Source organism: Quercus robur, chromosome 7 (genome assembly GCF_932294415.1).
Source record: "Quercus robur chromosome 7, dhQueRobu3.1, whole genome shotgun sequence".
Taxonomy (NCBI): domain Eukaryota; kingdom Viridiplantae; phylum Streptophyta; class Magnoliopsida; order Fagales; family Fagaceae; genus Quercus; species Quercus robur.
In genome coordinates this window covers 16,453,313-16,474,079 of record NC_065540.1, presented here as the reverse complement: position 1 = coordinate 16,474,079, position 20,767 = coordinate 16,453,313, and the positions used below count along the sequence as shown (strand labels likewise).

Genomic DNA, 20,767 nt, shown 5'->3' with positions numbered 1-20,767 from the left:
GTGAACACCCTCAATTTTTTTTATGCAAATAAAATTAAATTTTGCTCTATAATTTGTTCTACTTAACAATATATTGGGGCTTTCAAGCAAAAAGAAAAAGCCCAAAAAAAATTTTGAAATAAAATCTATAAAAATAAAACAAAAATAAAAATTATAACATAGCAAGCCCAAATACCCAATAGAGCTCAGGGGAAAAAGCCCAAGATCAATCCTAAATTGACCCCAGATAGATTTTTAAATCAACAAAAATAACCCCAGACAGATTTTTAAATCAACAAAAATAATAATAATTAAATTTTTATAAACTAAATACCCAATACGCCGATTGATCAAATTTTAAAGCAAAATTGAGATCATAACCTAAAGGGAAAAAGAACCTCATCCTCAACTGGTCAGCCCTCAGCAGTTAGCGTCTCAGGTTCTCAACGAGTAGCGCCTCTGCCTTAGACTTAGAAACAGCAATAGCAACAACAACAGAGCGCATCAGCGACGATGAGATTAGATCAGAGATAAGAGATTGCCTTGGCCTCAGAGCAACAGCAACAGAGCAACCCAACAAGAACCCGCCCCTGGTCCAAGAGCACACCAACATTGGTGACGATGAGATCGGATCGAAGATTGCCTTGGCCTCAAGTCCTCAACGTGCTGCCGCCCCTCAAGGTATTTCAGTTCTCTCTCTTTTTCTCTATCTCATCTTTGCTATGCTTTGAGAGTGAGAGCAGAGCTCTCTCTCTATTTCTCTATGAATTGAAAAATGAGATTCTCTCTTTGGAATTGAATAGCTTTACCTAATGTCTAATTGCCTTTATTTGACATTTTAACTTATCGGTTTGTGAGTTTGTCATTTTGTGTATTGTGAATGTTTTATATCTTTAATTTTTCGTGTAATGTTGTTTGGCTCTTGTCTGTTGAATGGGGGGTGGATGAGGGCTGTGGGGCCATGGGGTTGGATATTTGAATTAGGGAAGTGGACAGGTAGAGGCGGTAAAGGTATAAAAGTAACTGAACAAGACATTATAAAAGACAAACAAATTAAATTATGTTAGGCAATGGGTTGAGCCGGGTGGATAATGCACAGTGGGGTGTGTGCTACTGCATAGTGGGGTGTGTGCTAAACTGCTAGTAGTCAGTAAAGAAAAATAATAAAACAACTAAATAACAATAATTAATAATTTTATTAATGCTTCAAATGAATTATAGTTTATTGTTTTTTTTTTTTGCTAAAATTATGGACAAATATTTAATGAGAAAACTATGTACTCGAGATTCATCTCCTGTGCAAGATTCATTTCCTGTGCAAAATTTATCTTCATATTCTAAGCAAATTCATGTTGACTTTAACTTAGAAAATCTTCATTCAGATCCCAGGCTACAAGAAAAGATATAATCTTATCATCCTAATAATCATGATGAAATAAAAAAAAATTATTTACAAAAAGGCCCTTGTCAACCTGTTCTCCATGAATACCCTCCAATGGATTTTTCTGGAAAGCCCCATCAATTTAAATCCAATTGGTATATAAATAGAAACTGGTTGGAATATAGTATAGACAAGGATGCATTATTTTGTTTATATTGCTTCCTATTTGGGCAAGATGTTCATAAGCGAGGAGGAGATCGAGGCTTTTGTAACAAAAGGATTCAAACTTTGGAATCAAAAAGAGAAGTTATCATCCCATGTTAGAGGAGTTAATAGTGCTCCTAACCAAGCTGCCAAGAAGAGTGAAGATCTAATGAAGGAAAAGCAACACATTCAAAGTGTTTTGGTTAAGCAATCAAATCAAGATAAAATTGAATATCGGGTTCAATTAAATGCAATAGTTGATTGCATAAAATCCCTTTTATGCTGGGAGTTAGCTTTTTGTGGTCACGATGAATTCAAGGTTCAAGTGATAAAGGAAATTGTCCTGAGTTTCTACAATTTTTGGCAAATCATAATGAATCTATCAATGAAGTGTTGCAAAAAGCTTTGAAAAATTGCAATTACTCACCATAAAATTCAAAAAGACATTGTGAATGCAGTTGCACGTGAAACATCCAAAGCCATCATCAAGGATCTTGACAATGGGTTCTTTTTAATATAGTTGATGAGTCGCATAATATCTTAGTGGAAGAGCAAATGGCCCTCGTTCTTCGTTATGTGAACAAAAAAGGAATTATTATAGAGCGGTTCATTGGTATTGTACATGTAGCAAGTACCACCACTTTGTCAATCAAATATGTTGTTGAATGTTTACTTTACAAACATAATTTGAGTTTATCGAAACAACGTGGACAAGGTTATGACGGGGATAGTAATATGCAAGGTGATATCAATGGTCTCAAAACTTTAATTTTTAAAGAAAATAAATCAGTATTTTATGTCCATTGTTTTACTCATCGACTTCAATTGACTCTTATTGCCATTGCTAAAAATCACATTAACATTGCTGAAATTTTTTTATATGGTTAATAATTTAGTAACTGTTGTTGGAGGCTCTTGTAAAAGACTAGATGCTCTTTAAGATGTTCAATTTGCCAAAATTAAAGAAGAATTAGAGAAGGGTGTACGTAGAAGTGGGCAAGTTTTGAATCAAGAGACAAATCTTAAACGTCCTAGTGATACACGTTGGGGATTATATTATGAGACTATTCTCAACTTGATTTTGACGTTCTCTGCTGTTGTTGATGTACTTGAGATTATTGAAGAAGATGGCCTCTTCAACCGAAAGGTTGAAGCTCGATCTATTATGAGGTCAATTCTATCTTTTAACACTACAAGAAAATGTATTTTTAGTGACGAAAAAATTCGTCACTAAAAGTCCTGTTTTTCGTCACTAAGAACCTTTAGTGACGAAATTGGACTCTTAGTGACGAAATTCGTTTCGTCGCTGTAGCCTCGTCGCTAAAAGTCCTGGCGACGAAATTTTTCGTCACTAAAAGTTTGATTTGTTTTAAAAAAAAAAAAAAAATTTAGCGACGAAAACGTTTCGTCGCTAAGTGTTTTCCTCGCTAAAAACTGTATTTAGGGACGAAATATTTTTGTCACTAAAACTATTTCAGTTTATTAAATCATATTTAGTGACGAAATATTTCGTCACTAAAACTATTTTCGGGTACATTTAGTGACGAAAAAATTCGTCACTAAAACTATTTTTAAGAAAATTCAGACACATATAGTGACGAAACTTTTCGTCACTAAAACTATTTTTAAGAAAATTCAGACACATATAGTGACGAAAATTTTCGTCACTAAAACCATTTCTTACAAAATTCCGCTGCATTTAGTGACGAAATATTTCGTCACTAAAACAATTTTTTGTTGCCATATTTGTGACGAAAAAATTCGTCACTAAAACTTATTTTCTATTTTTATTATTTTCATAGCGTTGATATTAACCTGTAACCTGTCATTATATTATTAAAACCTCACATTTGATTAACATATTTATTTCAACAACACATTTATAAAAAATCGATCCATACATTCTACAAGTTAAAATTAAAGTAAGTATCCAATTCAAACTCCTTCCATACAATAAGTGTTTGCAACACATACAATAATTGTTTGCAACACATACAATAACTTAAGATGTTTTATAACAATACAAAAAATGTGGCATAATATAATTAGAACTAACGGAAGATGTCCTCTTCAAATAATGCCTAAAGGAAATCCCCTAAATCCACCAATAAGAAATCTGCACAAATATAAATCTTCAATTAAATATAAATCTTTAGTCAAATATAATTCTACATAGTGCCAACAGAAAATTTACTTCTATATCTTCAGTATCATAAACTAAAGATTAAATAACCTATCACGTGACAAATATTAGTTTCAAATGATACATAAAAAATGAAGTGTTTTAATTTAAAGATAAAGTACTAACCAATAAGTGATTTAGCTTGAAGATGAACCACCTCCATAGGTAAAAGCATCATCATAACCCTTGCTCCTCAAAAAATTAAGAATATTGTTTTGGACCTCATCTTGCTTAGCTCGCGCCTCTTGCTCCTTAGCTCGCTCCTCTTCGTCCCTGGCTCTTGCCTCTTTGAGCTCAATTATCTCACTTTCTAACTGATGAATATACTCCACCGAGGAATTAGATGAGGCAGTGGTTACTAGAGAAGAGGAAGGTCTCATGCCAAGTCTTTTTACAATACCGGATTTCTTCTTAAAAACCAAATTTGAGATCTCCTCTTGTGTAAGGGGAATCGCATTAGGATCTTGACAATGATCCTCTTGCACTTTGAGAATAGTTTCCTACCATTTGAAAGAGAAAAAAACAAGCAATCACAACATTAATAATACATATGCTATAACTTTACAAACATGATAAAGATGGAATAATAGGGATGGAATGATACACATACATATGTCGCTTCATCCTCAGGCTGTATCCACCTATTTGTATTTGGATTGAAATGAACATCTTTGTAGATTTTTGCCAATTCAGGAACTTGACCGTCATTATTATTTGTCTAATTAAGTAACATTCGAGTATTAGTTATTTATAGTTAATTAATCACAACATGTAATACACTTAAGGTTTAAGAAAATGAAAAAACATACCTCCTCATCAACCCTAACAGCAAGTGCCTTTGTCCCGCATCTATGTTTGCCTGAAGTTTTGCTCCTATTTTCAGAGTTAATTCTTGATTTTTCCTAATAAAGAACATTCAAGATATTTATTAGATCATGACTAAAACAATATACATTTACTTCATCTAAGTATTAATCTAATCATTTGACAACATAATATAGTAAATATTAGATAATAATAATATACGCATAAATAATTTACCAGCCAATCCTTATTAGTCCATCTCCCTTCAATGAGTCCAGTCCACTGTGCAAGTGTGGCATTCTTTGGCGGGTGGGTTTTTGCATAGTCAACACCATGAGATTGTACGAGCTTTTTATAAGTCTGATACAACTTGTTAGAGCCGCTACTCAATAATCTTCCACATTTTGTATTTATTGCTTTCGTTGCTAAGTTGGAATCTCCTTCTAGCTCAAACTGATCCTGTAAATTAAAGTATATATGTATTATAAAATTATTATTATATGAATTTAATATGCTTAGTGACAACAAAGACAAGTTAGACGTTATCAATATAAATTTACCTCGATACTTTGAAGCACCACATCTTTAGTAGCAACATCAACACTTTTCCAATTTTTTACGTTGTAACTTGACAAATTACTTCGTACTTGTACACCAATTTGATTGACAAGCTTGCACGCATTCTTCCCAACAGGAGCATCATACTCTACAGCTATACGTACTGGCAGTTTACCACTTTTTTCAACAAGTGCCCGTACTGCTACACCACGTGTTGTTCCACGGATATTTCTGCTAGTAGATCCTATTTAAAAATTATCAATGTTATAAAATAATACATTCTATGTACATTAAGTATAATCTCAATAGTAAAGACAAGGTGCAGTTATAATTAAGTATGTTTTATGTAATTACCAGTTGTGCTAGTTAATGCATCGGTAGCCTCTGCATTAGAAGAACTTTGGACAAGAGGATTTGCTTCAAGAGGTGTTTCCGTAGATTGAACCGTAGATTGGACCACCGGGATAGATGCCTCACATCGCGAGCATGTAAGTCGTCCTGGTGCCATCTGTAACTAACAAACATACATATAATGGAACAACAAAGTCATTATAAATAATAGAACGACAAAGTTATTATCTATTGTACCCTATGGAACATCTATTGTACCTTATGGATTAAAGAGTTAGATGACTCAACATCATTTTCATCGTCACCAATAGGTGGTACATAATCATCATCTACCACAACACTAGCTCTACTTCTTTTCCTTTTTGCACAATTGGACTGAGCGGAATCCTTTAGAGAAGTTGAGATATGCTTCAATCCCAAAGCATCAATTATCTCTTGGTTTTGCCTCATTCTATCCAATCTTGCCATCTCATACCTCGGTATATTGTAAGTGTATTTGGCCTTTTTGGGCATTTTTTGAAACTATGTATTGACATGAAAGATAAGTATAATTGCTACTAACTTAACATTATAGTTCACATCATTATCCATATCAAGCAATGCACAAGTGCAAAATTTGACCACAATTGCTACTAACTCAACACAACAAATGACCATATTAATATCCATATCAAGTTTAAGATAAGCACAAAATATCTCAATAACAATTGCAACATAGACAAGCATAAAACTTTAAAACAAGTATAAAACTTTAAGACAAGCACATAACATTTAAGACAATTGTTATAACTCTACATATCATAATTCATATCAAGATCAACATCAGGTATGTCGTGCTCTTCATTTTCATTAGCATCTCTTGAAGTTTCACCTTCAGGAAGAACCTCAGTTTCAACATCACCCATACAATACTCAATAATATTGTCTTCAACATTGATAGGGACAACATCAACAATTGTTTCTTGTTGGAATGCGTCACTATCTTCTATATTATCATTGGATTCTCCGCCTTCGACTTCCGAGACATCAAACACTCCCCTATGTTGGATGTATTGCACAATTTTCCAAGGGTCACGCAATTTCGTATCTTGAAGGTAGAAAACCTGTTTCGCTTGACTAGGAAGTATAAAAGGATCATTTTGATACCATCGACTTGTAACATCAATGCTTGTGCAGTGTGCATCGGTTCATATCGTTCTCCTTCGACCATTGGTACCAGTATTGTACCATTCACACTGAAACAAAACAACTTTATGGCGAAACATATACTCTAATTCCCAAATTTTGCACACATGACCATAGAAATCGTGCATTTCTCCCTCATGGTCTCCTTCGGTACATACACCACTGTTTTGGGTTACACGACGATTGTCTAAGTCCCTTGTATGGAACTTTACACCATTGACCATACAAACTGTGTATTCCTTCACATACGGTTTAGGACCATTTGCTAATGACCATAACTGTTTAGTAGCTTCTGATGAATCGTTAACTTTCAATCTATTCATCTATAATGATATACAACAAGTGATATTAATTAGTAATAAGCAATGACGAATACAATTAAATGTTTAAATTTATTAGTGCGTGATTAAATTTCAAATGTCTTACACGTTCTCTAAACCACTTAGGAAACTCTTGTCGTTGAATTTGAGTTATGGCTTCTCTAGTAGGATTATGCAATGTGCTTTTGTGTTCGCTGTTAAAAATAAGATGATTTATTTTCAGTTAAGCATTATAGATAATATTCAAAAATTGATTAAACAATATATGCATATGAAATCACATACTTTAAATAAGGCTCTAGCTCAGGACTATTGTACAACAAGTACCAATGAGCAGTATCAAGCAATGCACGAGAGAAGTTGCCATAATTTCGCCTACCACCTGTAGGTCGGGCAGTCTGTGAAAAAACTATCAATCCTTCGCTAGATTCACCAAAATCTTCATTTCTTTTTCTTCGATTATGAACAGTTTCGATCCCATCAATATACAAAGACCAGTTGTTAATACATTCTTTAAGAATGTAAGCCTCTGCAATCGAACTTTCTGGTCAAGCTCGGTTGGAAACGTATCTTTTCAATTTTCCAAGATACCTACGAGGAAAAAATACGCACAGAATGTGATTTTATACCACGTGGGAAATATGCAATTGATGAATGCATCAAAGGATCTAATTACCTTTCAATTGGATACATCCACCGATATTGTACCGAGCCTCCTAGAATTGCTTCTCTAGGCAAGTGAACAGCAAGGTGGACCATAACATCAAAGAATGCTGGAGGCAAGAACCTCTCAAGCTTGCATAGTATAAGAACTATACGTTCTTCTAGTTTCTCCAATTCACTCCGCTTTAGGGTCCTTGAGCATAAGTCTTGGAAGAAGTTGCCCAACTCAAACAATACAATACTAATGTCTTTATCTGCAAACCCTCGCAACCCAATTGAAAGAATTCGTTGTAGTAGCACATGACAGTCGTGGCTTTTCAAACCAGATAATCTACCATTTTTTGCTTTCACTGACCTTGATATGTTGGCTGCATAGCCATCCAGATACTTAACTGATTTCAAAAAGTCATAAAAACCATCTCTTTCATTGGGGCTTAATGAAAAGAAAGCCCGAGGCTTGTCATATGATCCATCAGGACGTTGTTTCAAATGCAACGTGTGCCTGAAGTTCATATTTTGCAAGTCTATCCGTGCCTTATCAGTGTCCTTATTTTTCCCCTCAATGCCCAACAAAGTACCATAAGTACTCTCACTAATGTTCTTCTCCACATGCATGACATCAATGTTGTGCTTAAGCTTCTTATTTTTCCAGTATGGAAGCTTGTACAAAATACTTACCTTTGACCAATTTGGCTCCCCAATGAGTTGTCTCTTCTTGTTACTTGGATGCTTTCCTAAAATTATATTTGGCATTCTATCTAGTTGCTCTTGTATCTTTCCCACTTGTAACTCTAAAGATCTCTTCCGTTTCTCTGGTAAACCATTATGCAACCGACTATGTCTCCAACGATGTTCCATAGGTAAATAAGCTCGATGATTAATGAATCCAATTTTACTTTCCAAAGCTTCTGAATATGGTTGATCGTTGCAAGTGTAACAAGAATGATAACCCTTTGTCCTCCACCCGGATATGTTACCAAATCCAGGATAGTCATGTATTGTCCACAACAAAGTTGCACGCATCTGAAAATGCTCTTTACTATAAGCATCATAAGTTTCTACACCTTCTTCCCACAACTCCTTCAACTCATCAACCAATGGTTTCAAGTAAATATCAATATCATTCCCCGGTTGATGGGGACCGAGAATAAGCAAGGACAACATAAAATATGGCTCCTTCATAACCAACCAAGGCGGTAAATTATAGGGGATAAGTATGACAGGCCACATACTATAATTATTGTTCATATTCCCAAAAGGATTAAATCCATCTGTAGCCAACCCTAACCTTACATTGCGAGGTTCGAGGGCAAAATCAGGATGTTGCAAATCAAATTCCTTCCACTCCTCACTATCAGCCGGATGCCTCATTATCCCATCGTCCACACGTTTGTCTATATACCATCTCATGTCCTTAGCTCTTTGGCTTGACATGTACAATCTCCTCAATCTCGGTGTCAACGGAAAGTAACGCAATACTTTATGAGGAATCTTCTTACCTTGGGTACGTGTATCTTTGTACCTAGGCACCTCACACACCGGACATTTATCAAGATTTTCATTTTCCTTCCAAAATAATGCACAATCATTTTTGCATGCATCTATATGCTCGTATGACATGCTCAAGTCACGTAATATCTTCTTTGCTTCATAAGTTGACCTTGGAACCAAGTTACCTTTCGGTAAAACCTTTGTCAGCAATTCTAGCATCATATCAAGTCCCTTATTACTCAAGTTAGTCATTACTTTTACATTCAACATCTTAATAACAAACTTCAAGATACTATAATCAGTGCAACCCGGATACAACTCACGTTTTGCATCTTCCTCAAGTTTGTCAAAATGACGCATCTCCTCATCTTCGGTTGCATTTCTTGGTTCCCCTCTAATTCGGTCATCTACCAAGGCATCGATACCATCCATATGATCACCATCCGACATTTAATTATCATGAATGTTCTCGTTCAATACACGAGGTTCTCCATGATTATACCAATTAATATAAGATTGCATAATTCCACGATGAAGCAAATGGATACGCACAATTTGAGGAGATTGTCGATAGCAATTCACACAGTGAATACACGAACACGGAATATTACCACTCAAGTCCACAACCGCTCTTGCAAAATTAATAAATGCATTCACCCCTTCAATATATGGATGACTTAATCTGCCATCGGGTGTCTCACCCATTGTCATCCAACTTTTATCCATGTTTGACTACAATTATAAAATGAATCCTACTTTAGTAAAATAAGGACAACTCATGCATAATGTATTCTAACATCTAAGTCTATAAGCCACTGAGATAAAGTTCTATCACATTCATGAATGCACAAGTCTATATTAATACTTAAACAAATATACGTTGCACACACAAATATGCACTTCCAATATGAATTTAAACCACCTTATAACACCATGCAAGCCACCACAAAAACCAATCACAAACATCACAAGTATAGAGTGCTTACAAGTATTGAAATCGAATAAAATAATATTCATCATATCTAATTAACAAGTTCCATTCACATTTTCAAGAAACTAAAAACACTCCCAATATGAATTTAAACAACCTTATAGCACCATGCAAGCCACCCGCTTGCTCCAATACAACAACCCACCACAAAACCAATCACAAACATCACAAGTATAGAGTGCTTACAAGTATTGAAATCGAATAAAATAATATTCATCATATCTAATTAACAAGTTTCATTCACATTTTCAAGAAACTAAAAACACTCCCAATATGAATTTAAACAACCTTATAGCACCATGCAAGCCACCCGCTTGCTCCAATACAACAACCCACCACAAAATCAATCACAAACATCACAAGTATAGAGCGCTTACAAGTATTGAAATCGAATAAAGTAATATTTATCATATCTAATTAACAAGTTCCATTCACATTTTCAAGAAACTAAAAACACTCCCAATATGAATTTAAACAACCTTATAACACCATGCAAGCCACCCGCTTGCTCCAATACAACAACCCACCATAAAATCAATCACAAACATCACAAGTATAGAGTGCTTACAAGTATTGAAATCGAATAAAGTAATATTCATCATATCTAATTAACAAGTTCCATTCACATTTTCAAGAAACTAAAAACACTCCCAATATGAATTTAAACAACCTTATAGCACCATGCAAGCCACCCGCTTGCTCCAATATAACAACCCACCACAAAACCAATCACAAACATCACAAGTATAGAGTGCTTACAAGTATTGAAATCGAATAAAGTAATATTCATCATATCTAATTAATAAGTTCCATTCACATTTTCAAGAAACTAAAAACACTCCCAATATGAATTTAAACAACCTTATAGCACCATGCAAGCCACCCGCTTGCTCCAATACAACAACCCACTACAAAACCAATCACAAACATCACAAGTATAGAGTGCTTACAAGTATTGAAATCGAATAAAGTAATATTCATCATATCTAATTAACAAGTTCCATTCACAGTTTCAAGAAACTAAAAACACTCCCAATATGTATTTAAACCACCTTATAACACCATGCAAGCCACCCGCTTGCTCCAACACAACATACCACCACTAATCCAATTTCCAACATCACAAGTATAAAGTTTTATAAGGTTTTCAACTAAAATTTACTTACTTTGCTCAAGCTAAGCTTACAACTTTCAGAAAAAATCCAAAGTTATTGCAAACAATGTGAATTTAGCCTGCAAAAGAAAAGTTAAACTTATAAGTACTTCAGTCTTTATAATGAATAGCTCTTACGAAATCATCAATCACCTCACTTGAACCATTTAGAAGAAGAAAATTTAAAAAACCAGTGTTACCTTTTGAACCACCAAATGTAATACAGCCACTGCTTTTTCAAATTTTCTTTCGCAAATCATTAAAAGAATGACATGATATTATACTAGAGAACAAAATCACCTCACTTGATATGTACAGTAATTTTAAGTCCCAAATTTAACGTTTGTTTCATTTTTAATTTCCATTAGCTTATATGAAACAATCAAGCTCACTTATTAATCATCTAACTACACTACATATACCACATTCACTATAGAAGAGCCAAGTAAATAGTTAATAATAGTAGCCCAGCCTGTTCTCCCACCAATTAGCTCACAACCATATGGTGCCAAAGTAAATTCTCATCAACAGATTCATCATAATAATATACTCAAAAAGATTAAGTTATTAGAAATGCATCAAAATAAACTAGAACTATTATCAAGAAATTTCAAACCCATCTAAAATCCTACCAAACAACCAACCCCTCTAATGGTCATATCCCTCTCAAGCATTTCATCAAACAGCTATGTAGCATTCTCAAAAAGCATTGCATTTTACATACAAAGAGCAATGAATTGGAAAAACAACCAACAATGGGCATTTTACCACAACCAAGCCTACCCAATCCACCACAACTAGCTATCAAGCCAAGAAAAAAAAAAAACATCGCACAAGGAGAATTGAAAAAACAGAGAGCAACCAAAAAAAAAAAAAAAAAAGGAAAGAGAAATGTATACCAGCGGTGAACAGCCAGTGAGACGACGGCAGAACTCCGACATCGGCGACAGCTTCAACGGCAACGACGACGGCTTCAACGTCGTCGTAATAGATCTCGACAGCGACGGCTTCAACGTCGTCGTAATAGATCTCGAGGGCGACGGCTTCAACGTCGTCGTAATAGATCTCGACGGCGACGGCTTCAACGTCGTCGTAATAGATCTCGACGGCGACGGCTTCAACGTCGTCGTAATAGTTCTTGACGGCGACGGGTTCAAAGTCGTCGTAATAGTTCTTGACGGCGACGGCTTCAAAGTCGTCGTAATAGTTCTCAACGGCGACGGCTTCAACGTCGTCATAATAGACTTGGATTTCGAAGATGGCGTCGACGGAGACCTGGGTTTTGGTGAAGTTCAGGCCGGAGACGGAGATGGCGTCGACAGAGACCTGGGTTTCTCTTTTTTTTTTTTTTGAGCGTGGGTTTCTCTCTTTTTTTTTTAGCGTGAGTTTCTCAGTTTTTTGTTTTGCTGAGGGTGGGAGCTTTGTTTGGGAGTATTTATAGTGGTATTTTAGCGACGAAATTATTTCGTCGCTAAAGACCACTTTTTGTGACGAAACATAAATTCATCACTAGAAGTGGACAATAGCGACGAAATAATTTCGTCGCTAAAGACTACTTTATAGCAACGAAATGCTTTCGTCGCTGTTTCCTACTTCTAGTGACGAATTTTTTTTCTTCACTAAAGAAACCATTTTTTTGTTAAGATTTTTAGCGACGAAATTTAAATTTCGTCGCTGTAGCATATTTTTAGTGACGAATTTCTGTTTCGTCATAAAAGGACCCAGAATTTGTTAAACTTTTAGCGACGAATTTTATTTTCGTCACTAAAGAAACCATTTTTTGTTAACATTTTTAGCGACGAAATTTAACTTTCGTCGCTGTAGTATACTTTTAGTGACGAATTTAGATTTCGTCACTAAAAATATATAAGTGCAAAACTATTATTATTTTTAGTGACGAATATGTTTCGTCACTAATTCTTCCTTATAGCGACGAAAGAATTTTCGTCACTAATACTATCCTACAGTGACGAAATATTTCGTCACTAAAAATTTCAACTTTTAGTGACGAAATATTTCGTCGCTATAGATTAATTACACTCCCGCCAAAATTTCCCTCCGCAGGCGCCCATTTTTTAGATCTCAATAGTGACGAAATTTATTTTTCGTCACTAAATGTTATAATTTTTTTAACTATTAGTGACGAAATTCATATTTCGTCACTAAAGCTGTATTTTTAGCGACGAAAAATATTTCCTCACTAATTTTCGTCACTAAAAATACATTTTGTTGTAGTGTAAATTTGTCTTTGCTCTACACTTGATAAAAAAATTTTAGGGGTCACAAATGAGTTGTCAATAGCATTGCAAAAAAAAAAAAAAAAAAAAAAAAAAATCAAGATATAGTAAATGCTATGGATCTTGTTAAAGTGTCTATGCAACAATTAGAAGTGATGAGAAATGATGAATGGATATCTTTATTGATTAAAGTGTCTTCATTTTGTACCACACATGATATTCCTATCTTAAACATGGATGAAATATTTGTAGTTAGTGAGAGGCCGCGACACAACACCTAACAAAATACAAATTTATATCATTATTGTGTTGAGCTATTCTACATAGTCATAGATTTGCAACTTCAAAAGCTTAACAACTGTTTTTCAGAGGCGAATACTGATTTGCTACTTTGTATGGCTTACTTGAATCCAAGTTATTCATTTGTGGCTTTTGATAAGGAAAAGTTAATACATCTAGCAAAGTTCTATCCATCTAATTTTTCTAGGACAAATATCTCTAGGCATTTGGCTCTCAACTTCAGAATTACATTTTTCATATGCTCAGCAATGACTTGTTTTTAGAGCTTCAAGGAGTTGGTGAACTTGCTAAAAAGTTAATGAAGATAGGGAAGCATGACACTTATCCATTAGTCTATTTGCTTGTGAAGTTAGTTTTGACCTTTCATGTCACTACTGCAATAGTAGAAAGAAGTTTTTCAGCAATGAAATATATAAATAATGAACTATGCAATCAAATGGGAGATAAGTGGATGAATGATTGCTTGATTGTGTACATTGAAAGAGATGTAGCTTGTAGCATTGATAATGAGACTATCATGCAACAATTTCAAAATATAAAAACTCATAGAAGGAAATTGTAAAATTTATGTATTTGCATGTTTTTTGATTGTTGTTATTGTCAAAATATGAATTTCTTTTTATTAGATTGTGTAATTTATACTTCTTAAGGAACACCCTGAAAAAAATTTCTGAAACCGCTACTACACGATACATCTGTTAACTAATTTTGTTTATGTTGTTTGGAGTTTATGCCTTTATGGTGATCCACAAACCCAATAAATTTCCAATGGTTTCTCCATTTCCCCTAAAAAAAAAAAAAAAAAAAAAAGGTCTAAAATTAAGTATGTTGCCAACTTACATGCCATGGTACTCACTCGGTTATTTGGTGGTTTTATTTGGAATTATAGTTACCCTTTAACACTCATATGAAGAAATTGGATCACTTTGTTTAAATATTGGATTCAGTACATCTGAAATTTACTTGCATCAGTTGTCGAGACAGTCGAGTTAATGTTCTTCTCAAAAAAAAAAAAAAAAAAAGTTTGCAGAGTTAAGGGATTGTCCGTTGGATTGCTGTTAATTAAGGTTAAATTTGGCTTGCTCTCTCTTGATTGTGTTTCTTTGCCATCTCAATAGTGAAAAGTTGTTTATTTTAAGATTATCTTGCTCCATATATATTAGTTGTTGAATTATCTTATTTTTATTATATTTTTTGTAAAAAAAAAAAAAAATTAATAATAATAATAATAAAGCAAAAAAATAATAATAATAACTATATTTGAACCAATGTCCATTAATTTTATATAGCAATATTAGAGATATAAATTTTTTTTCGCTACATGTTTTACAACTTTTTCACAACTTATTAAGATAATAACTTTTTTTTTTTTAATAAGTTGTGATTGAAGTAACACGATTTTTACATAGACTTCACTAATATCACATTATCACTTTTTATTATGCACCAACCAAAAAAAAAAAAAAAAGAGTAAAATCTTTTGTATCACAAGATTTATTGTTCTTAATATTATATATCTACCAAATCACCAAACAACAATAGCATCGAGAAGGAACACTTTATTCTCAACAGGCACACAAATGGTAGATTAATTAATGCCTTAAATTAGTTGGCTTTCCTGCAATTTATCCTGATTTGGCCGCTTGTGCCTGTGAGTGGGCTAAGGTTCCCATCTTCACCATTGCGTTCGCAAAGTCTATTTGAAAGCTTCCCAAGTCAGAGCTATAAGCACCAACTTAGAAATCTGTGGAACCTCCATGAAAGAGTTGTTGGTCTGAGTGCAAGAGGCCCTTTTTGCTCAACAAATTCTTGAAGAAAGCATTGCCAAAGGATGTTGGACTTGTGACATCTAGAGAGGCAAGATTGTCATCACCACCAGTTCTTGGACAGTTTGATTTCAATGAAGTTGCATATGAGGAATCTATGTTGCTTTCAATATTGTAAATCCTATCTCGAAAAATTGTGCACCTTGCTTGGCCTATTGTGTGAGATCCTAAACAAATTTTATAAAAATAATATGTTGGGTCATTTTATACATGGCTTTAAACAGCATTGATGGGTTAATTTTTTTTTTTTTTCTAAGCGAGATAATTACAACATACTGTTAATCTCACCATTCGAATCATTTTCCCCCTAAACCCCAAATAATTAATGGGTCAATTAAATATTAAGTTTATAAGAACTTTTTACTATTGCGTTTAGATGAGATTTACTAATTTACAAAGGTCTTATAGCTGAATTGACACCTTCCCGTGCACAAAGACACCTCTCCGTACACAAAGTGCTTAGGGGTCTAGGGGGGGAAAGGATTCGAACTGTGAGGTTAGCAGCATGTTATAATTATCTCTCAAAAAAACAAAGTATTTTTTTTTATAAAAATAAATAAATAAACAAAATTTGGGATCCACCAAAATTTTATAATAAAAAAAACCTTTCCTTCTTTGGCTTGCCAACTATACTCTTTCATATGTGCTTTGTTAATTGTTTATTTGTTGTAAAGTTGCGTAGGAATCAGGGAGAAAAGTTTGTAGTATAGGACCAGCCAAAATAAGTTTAAAAAACTAGGTTTTTATTATTTTTTAAAGGAAAATGTTAATGAATACTTTAAAGGCATTTGTTGGGGAACCATTTTAGGAATGTATTTATGGGAAAAAAGAAAAAGTAATTAATATTATGACAATTTTTTCAATTTTCCATAAAAGTGATATAAAAGCTTTCCTAAAATTGTTTATTAACAATTATCTTATGAGCATCTGTTAATATGACCTTTTTTTTTTTTATAATTATTGTGGATTAGTTTACTTTCATAAATTTATTTTGTTTCTTTTGTACATGACTGTACCTTGAAAAAATGTAATATTTTTAAACAATACTACCCTGATAGGACCACCATTTCTTGGGTAGTGAAACCCTTGTTTGAGAAGGCACTAATACAGGAGAAAGTATACCATGTTTTGGTAATATCAACTCAACATCTGTTTTGGTATTTCCTATCCAATAAATGAGTGATACCTATTTCAAAAAACCATATCAGACTACTCCAATAAACGATTAATTTATCTTCTTGATAGTATAGAAAATTGTGATTAATTTATTGGAGTAGTCTAATGAGGTTTTTTGAAATAGGTGTCACTCATTTATTGGGTAGGAAATACCAAAACAGATGCTGAGTTGGTATTATCAAAACATTGTATACTTTCTCCTAATAAGACCACTAAGATTCAATGCTGGAAAAGGAAGGTCGGAATTAGCAGCACTTAAATTTGCAGTAGTAGTCTCTTCTACCCAATAGGAGCGGCCACCTAGGTCCACCCAACTGGATTGAAACAAATAATTTCAACAGCAAAAGAACACGATTTTAATATATGTTCTAATATTATGGTCTAAATTAAAATTTATAAATAATATGAATTTGAAACTTTTTCTTACAGCAACAACAGAGTCTCTAGCAGCAACCGTTACAATGTCAGCACACGATACAACGCCAGGGCACATATTCTCCAATTGAGATTTGATGGTGTCTATTACGTCAAATCCCCTTAGTGAATTATTATTTGGAAAAGCTGTTTTCTCTCCTATGAAATTTGTTGTGTCATCCAAGAGGACCGATGCATCACACTACCCCTATTACATAATATTACTCAAACTTGTTTTTTTTCTGATGCTAAATATATGATTGATGTCATATAATAATAAAATTTTAAATCGTTTTTTTTTTTAATTTTAAAATTTAACATAAGAATGTGTAAAATTTATGTAATAAAATGTGTAATAGCTATAGTACTACTCCTCACCACAAATGCAGGGATAATACCTCAACAAATCAAGGGGTTCAATAATCCATTAGCACAATTTAGTATAGTCTTTTATGTTGTCATGAACCTTTAAATTTATGTTGGGTTAAACAAGTAAATGACTTTACCTGGCTCATAAAACATTATTGCATGTGAAGAGCTTGTTAGATTTTTTTTTTTTTTTTTTTTTTTTTTTTAACAAATAAGGGTATCCAGACCTTTTCAAGTATCTAACTATTTCCTTGGACATGTATAGTCTCCCCATCCCATACACACCGGATTATTACAAGAAAGAAACCCTTGAGGATGGCCCCAAGATACTGGTTAAAGGTTTTGAATCTAGGATTTCATAGATATCATAACGCTTTACAATTTAAATTATTTAGCCAAAACAAGCAATCACAATAATTTTGCATGCATCTTAACGGAATTTGGTCCATGACTTTATTCTAAATTTGTGGTTATCATTAAGTTTAAATAACAAAAAAAAAAAAAAAAAAAAAACAAACATTTACAATTTTTTTCACTACTAATTATGCGACTTGTTATGTGAAGAACCTTATTGTTCAATTGACACATTTTTGTATTTTCAATGAAGACATTTAGAATTCAAATTCTTCCTCCCATATTGTAATTATCAAATTATAAACAGAAAATTTTAAGAAAAAGTAGGTAACTACTTGTGATTTATGCATGATAAAATTGTGTCAATAGTAGATCCATATATATAAAAAAAGTATGTGACTTTATTTAAACAAATTAAAGCAGTCGAGAGAGAGAGAGAGAGAGAGAGAGATGACTTGAACAAAGCAGTCATGAAAGTGAAGACGGAGCAAGGATGCTCCCATGCGTGGCTCACTTGACACTGCAGAGTCTACAGCTGATTTAATGGTGGTAAGGGCATTAGGGCATGTTCTTGCATAGAGAAAAGGGGACAATAATCGAGCTGAGACCATTCCCACAAAAAGTGAAAATAAGAGGTAGAATCTAATGGCAGCTAGAATTGCTGAGCTAGAATAATAATGAGCCAGAACGATTATTGAAGATAGAGAAACAGGAAGAAGATGATGGATTTTTTGCTTTGTTGGGTGGTTAAAGCACTAGAGTTCTCATGTATTTATACAAGAGTTCCAGCTAACATGCACGTTCTGGAATAATGTATTTTTCTCATTACCCGGCCGAGAGTCAACGCTGTGGACAGAAAATGAATAAAATAAATTAATGAAAGATGTACATGAGGTTATTTGTTTAACTTTTAATTTGTGAGTTTGACTTATCTACAGAATTTTTTAACTGAAATTTTTTAAATAAATGAAATACTGCCACATCACCCACTAACTGCCGCTGGTAGTTTTGGAGTTGGCACTATTTATAAGATATGTAGATTTCTCACCCGATCTAATCAGGCCGGTTGTGGGTTGGGCACAATCCAGACCTGTGGACAGCCTTAATCACTCACTACCACATCTGCGTACGATCAAAGAAATAATCTATTTTTTTTTAAATATGTTCTTTTGATTTTTATTTTATTTGTAGATTGTGGAAAACCAACTAAATAAATAATTTAAAAAAAATAACAAAAATGCAAGAAAATTCTTCTAATAACCGTGGACAATGTTCTGCATTAAAGAACAAAAGAAATCAATGAAAATTGTTCCATATATAGTCACTTAGAATAAAATTTAGAAAGATATATCAACTTATCCTTTTTTTTAGACTCACCCATCACATGAGTGGAGGAGTTGACGAACTGTCTAGTAGACCTAAAAAATTTTCTAGCATCTTCCCAGTGCATGGCAGAGGGAAGGGGAGACTAGAGGCACCATATATATTAAAAATTTATAGAAACAAATTTAACTATTGCCCTACGTTTATCTAAGTGATCAATTCATCATTTTCCCTTTTTTTATTACTCTTATTAACATATATAACTCATTAAGTTAAAAATATATATTTAATATATCTTTTCCAAAAAAATAGATAAGTTTATATAAATAATTAATGCATTATTTTTTGCTCTTATTGTAGTTCATTAAATTAAAGCATACTCAAGACACATGTTTCTAAAGAATAGCTAAGTCAATTATTTAATACAAGTTTTCTTCATCATTTTCCCCCTTTTTTTAGGATTAAAAAAAAGACTTTTTTTTTTTTTCATTATTTTGCATTTGGAGAATAAGACATATCAGATATGGACAATATTTTTTATATATAAGAAAATATGATTGCAGATTTTGTGGTTGAGAGTTAGAGATCCATATTGCATTTGTTTTTGTTATCTATGAAATATAATGTTTTTTTTTTTAGTTTTTCTTATTATTATAATATTTTGCTTATATTAACTTGTATAATTTATGTATAAATATGTTACTCTTTCAATTTAATTTTATTTATAGAATTATTTTGGTCCCCCTGAATATTTTTTGGTTCTGCCGTTGTATCTTCTTGATCTTTATTAAGAAATGAAGAATATTTGCACCTTAACTTAGATCTTTTACTTTCTCCAAAAAAAAAAAAAAAAACTTAGATCTTTTATATGAAATTTAATGATTAATTATTTCATGCTTCCTTTTTCCAATACCTTGTACATTGGGCTAAACTGTGAACCTACTCATTTATGCTTAACCTATAATTTTTTTTATATGGAGTTTCAACTTATGGCGTCCCGTTTCTAGCAATTTCGCTCCTTATATAATTTCTGGTTTCCATCAATAGTATTAATGTATTATACCCCAACTTCTTACTAGAATGCACATAGCTGTGAAGATTTCACTTTACTATTGGTAAGTAATAGTATTTTACTTGTAATGAAGATAAGGGTGCATTTGGATAGGCTATTAATTTCAAAATGGTGTTTTGAGTTTAAAATAAGTTTTTTTTTTTTTTTTTTTAAACTATACAAAGGTGCTATTGCGAAACGAAATTTTGAATTTTCAAAATGTGCTTTAAGACTCATAAAATGCCTAACTAAACGAACTCTAAGACTTGGAAATGTATCGAGGGTACAGTTAATGACCTACTGCTAGTTCGGTACCATCCAAATTTTCTTTTCGTAAATCTTGAATGCATTGCAAGGGACCATCCTAGCTAAAAATGGTTGTTCCAAAATGAGGATTTGTTTAGCTTCCTATAATATACATTCATAGTCTTTTCTAAGTAAAATTTTAATAGGGG

General features: G+C 33.2%; 2 protein-coding genes and 1 pseudogene across 2 annotated transcripts; all 3 read right to left on the bottom strand.

Annotated features, from left to right (window-relative positions):
* Positions 1-3,514: 3,514 nt before the first annotated feature.
* Positions 3,515-5,972, bottom strand: LOC126691092 (uncharacterized). The gene is made up of 8 exons (XM_050386171.1): positions 5,718-5,972; positions 5,463-5,622; positions 5,111-5,352; positions 4,788-5,009; positions 4,556-4,648; positions 4,357-4,464; positions 3,873-4,246; positions 3,515-3,680 (listed from the first exon to the last, which is right to left on the bottom strand). The coding sequence occupies exons 1-7, from the start codon at positions 5,970-5,972 to the stop codon at positions 3,884-3,886; spliced, it is 1,443 nt and encodes a 480-aa protein (XP_050242128.1). The 3' UTR covers positions 3,515-3,680; positions 3,873-3,883.
* A 1,664-nt stretch (positions 5,973-7,636) lies between these two features.
* On the bottom strand, positions 7,637-9,568 carry LOC126691091 (uncharacterized). Its single transcript, XM_050386170.1, has one exon. The coding sequence runs from the start codon at positions 9,566-9,568 to the stop codon at positions 7,637-7,639; it is 1,932 nt and encodes a 643-aa protein (XP_050242127.1).
* A 5,836-nt stretch (positions 9,569-15,404) lies between these two features.
* LOC126692513 (cationic peroxidase 1-like) lies at positions 15,405-18,555 on the bottom strand (annotated as a pseudogene).
* Between the last annotated feature and the right edge of the window lie 2,212 nt (positions 18,556-20,767).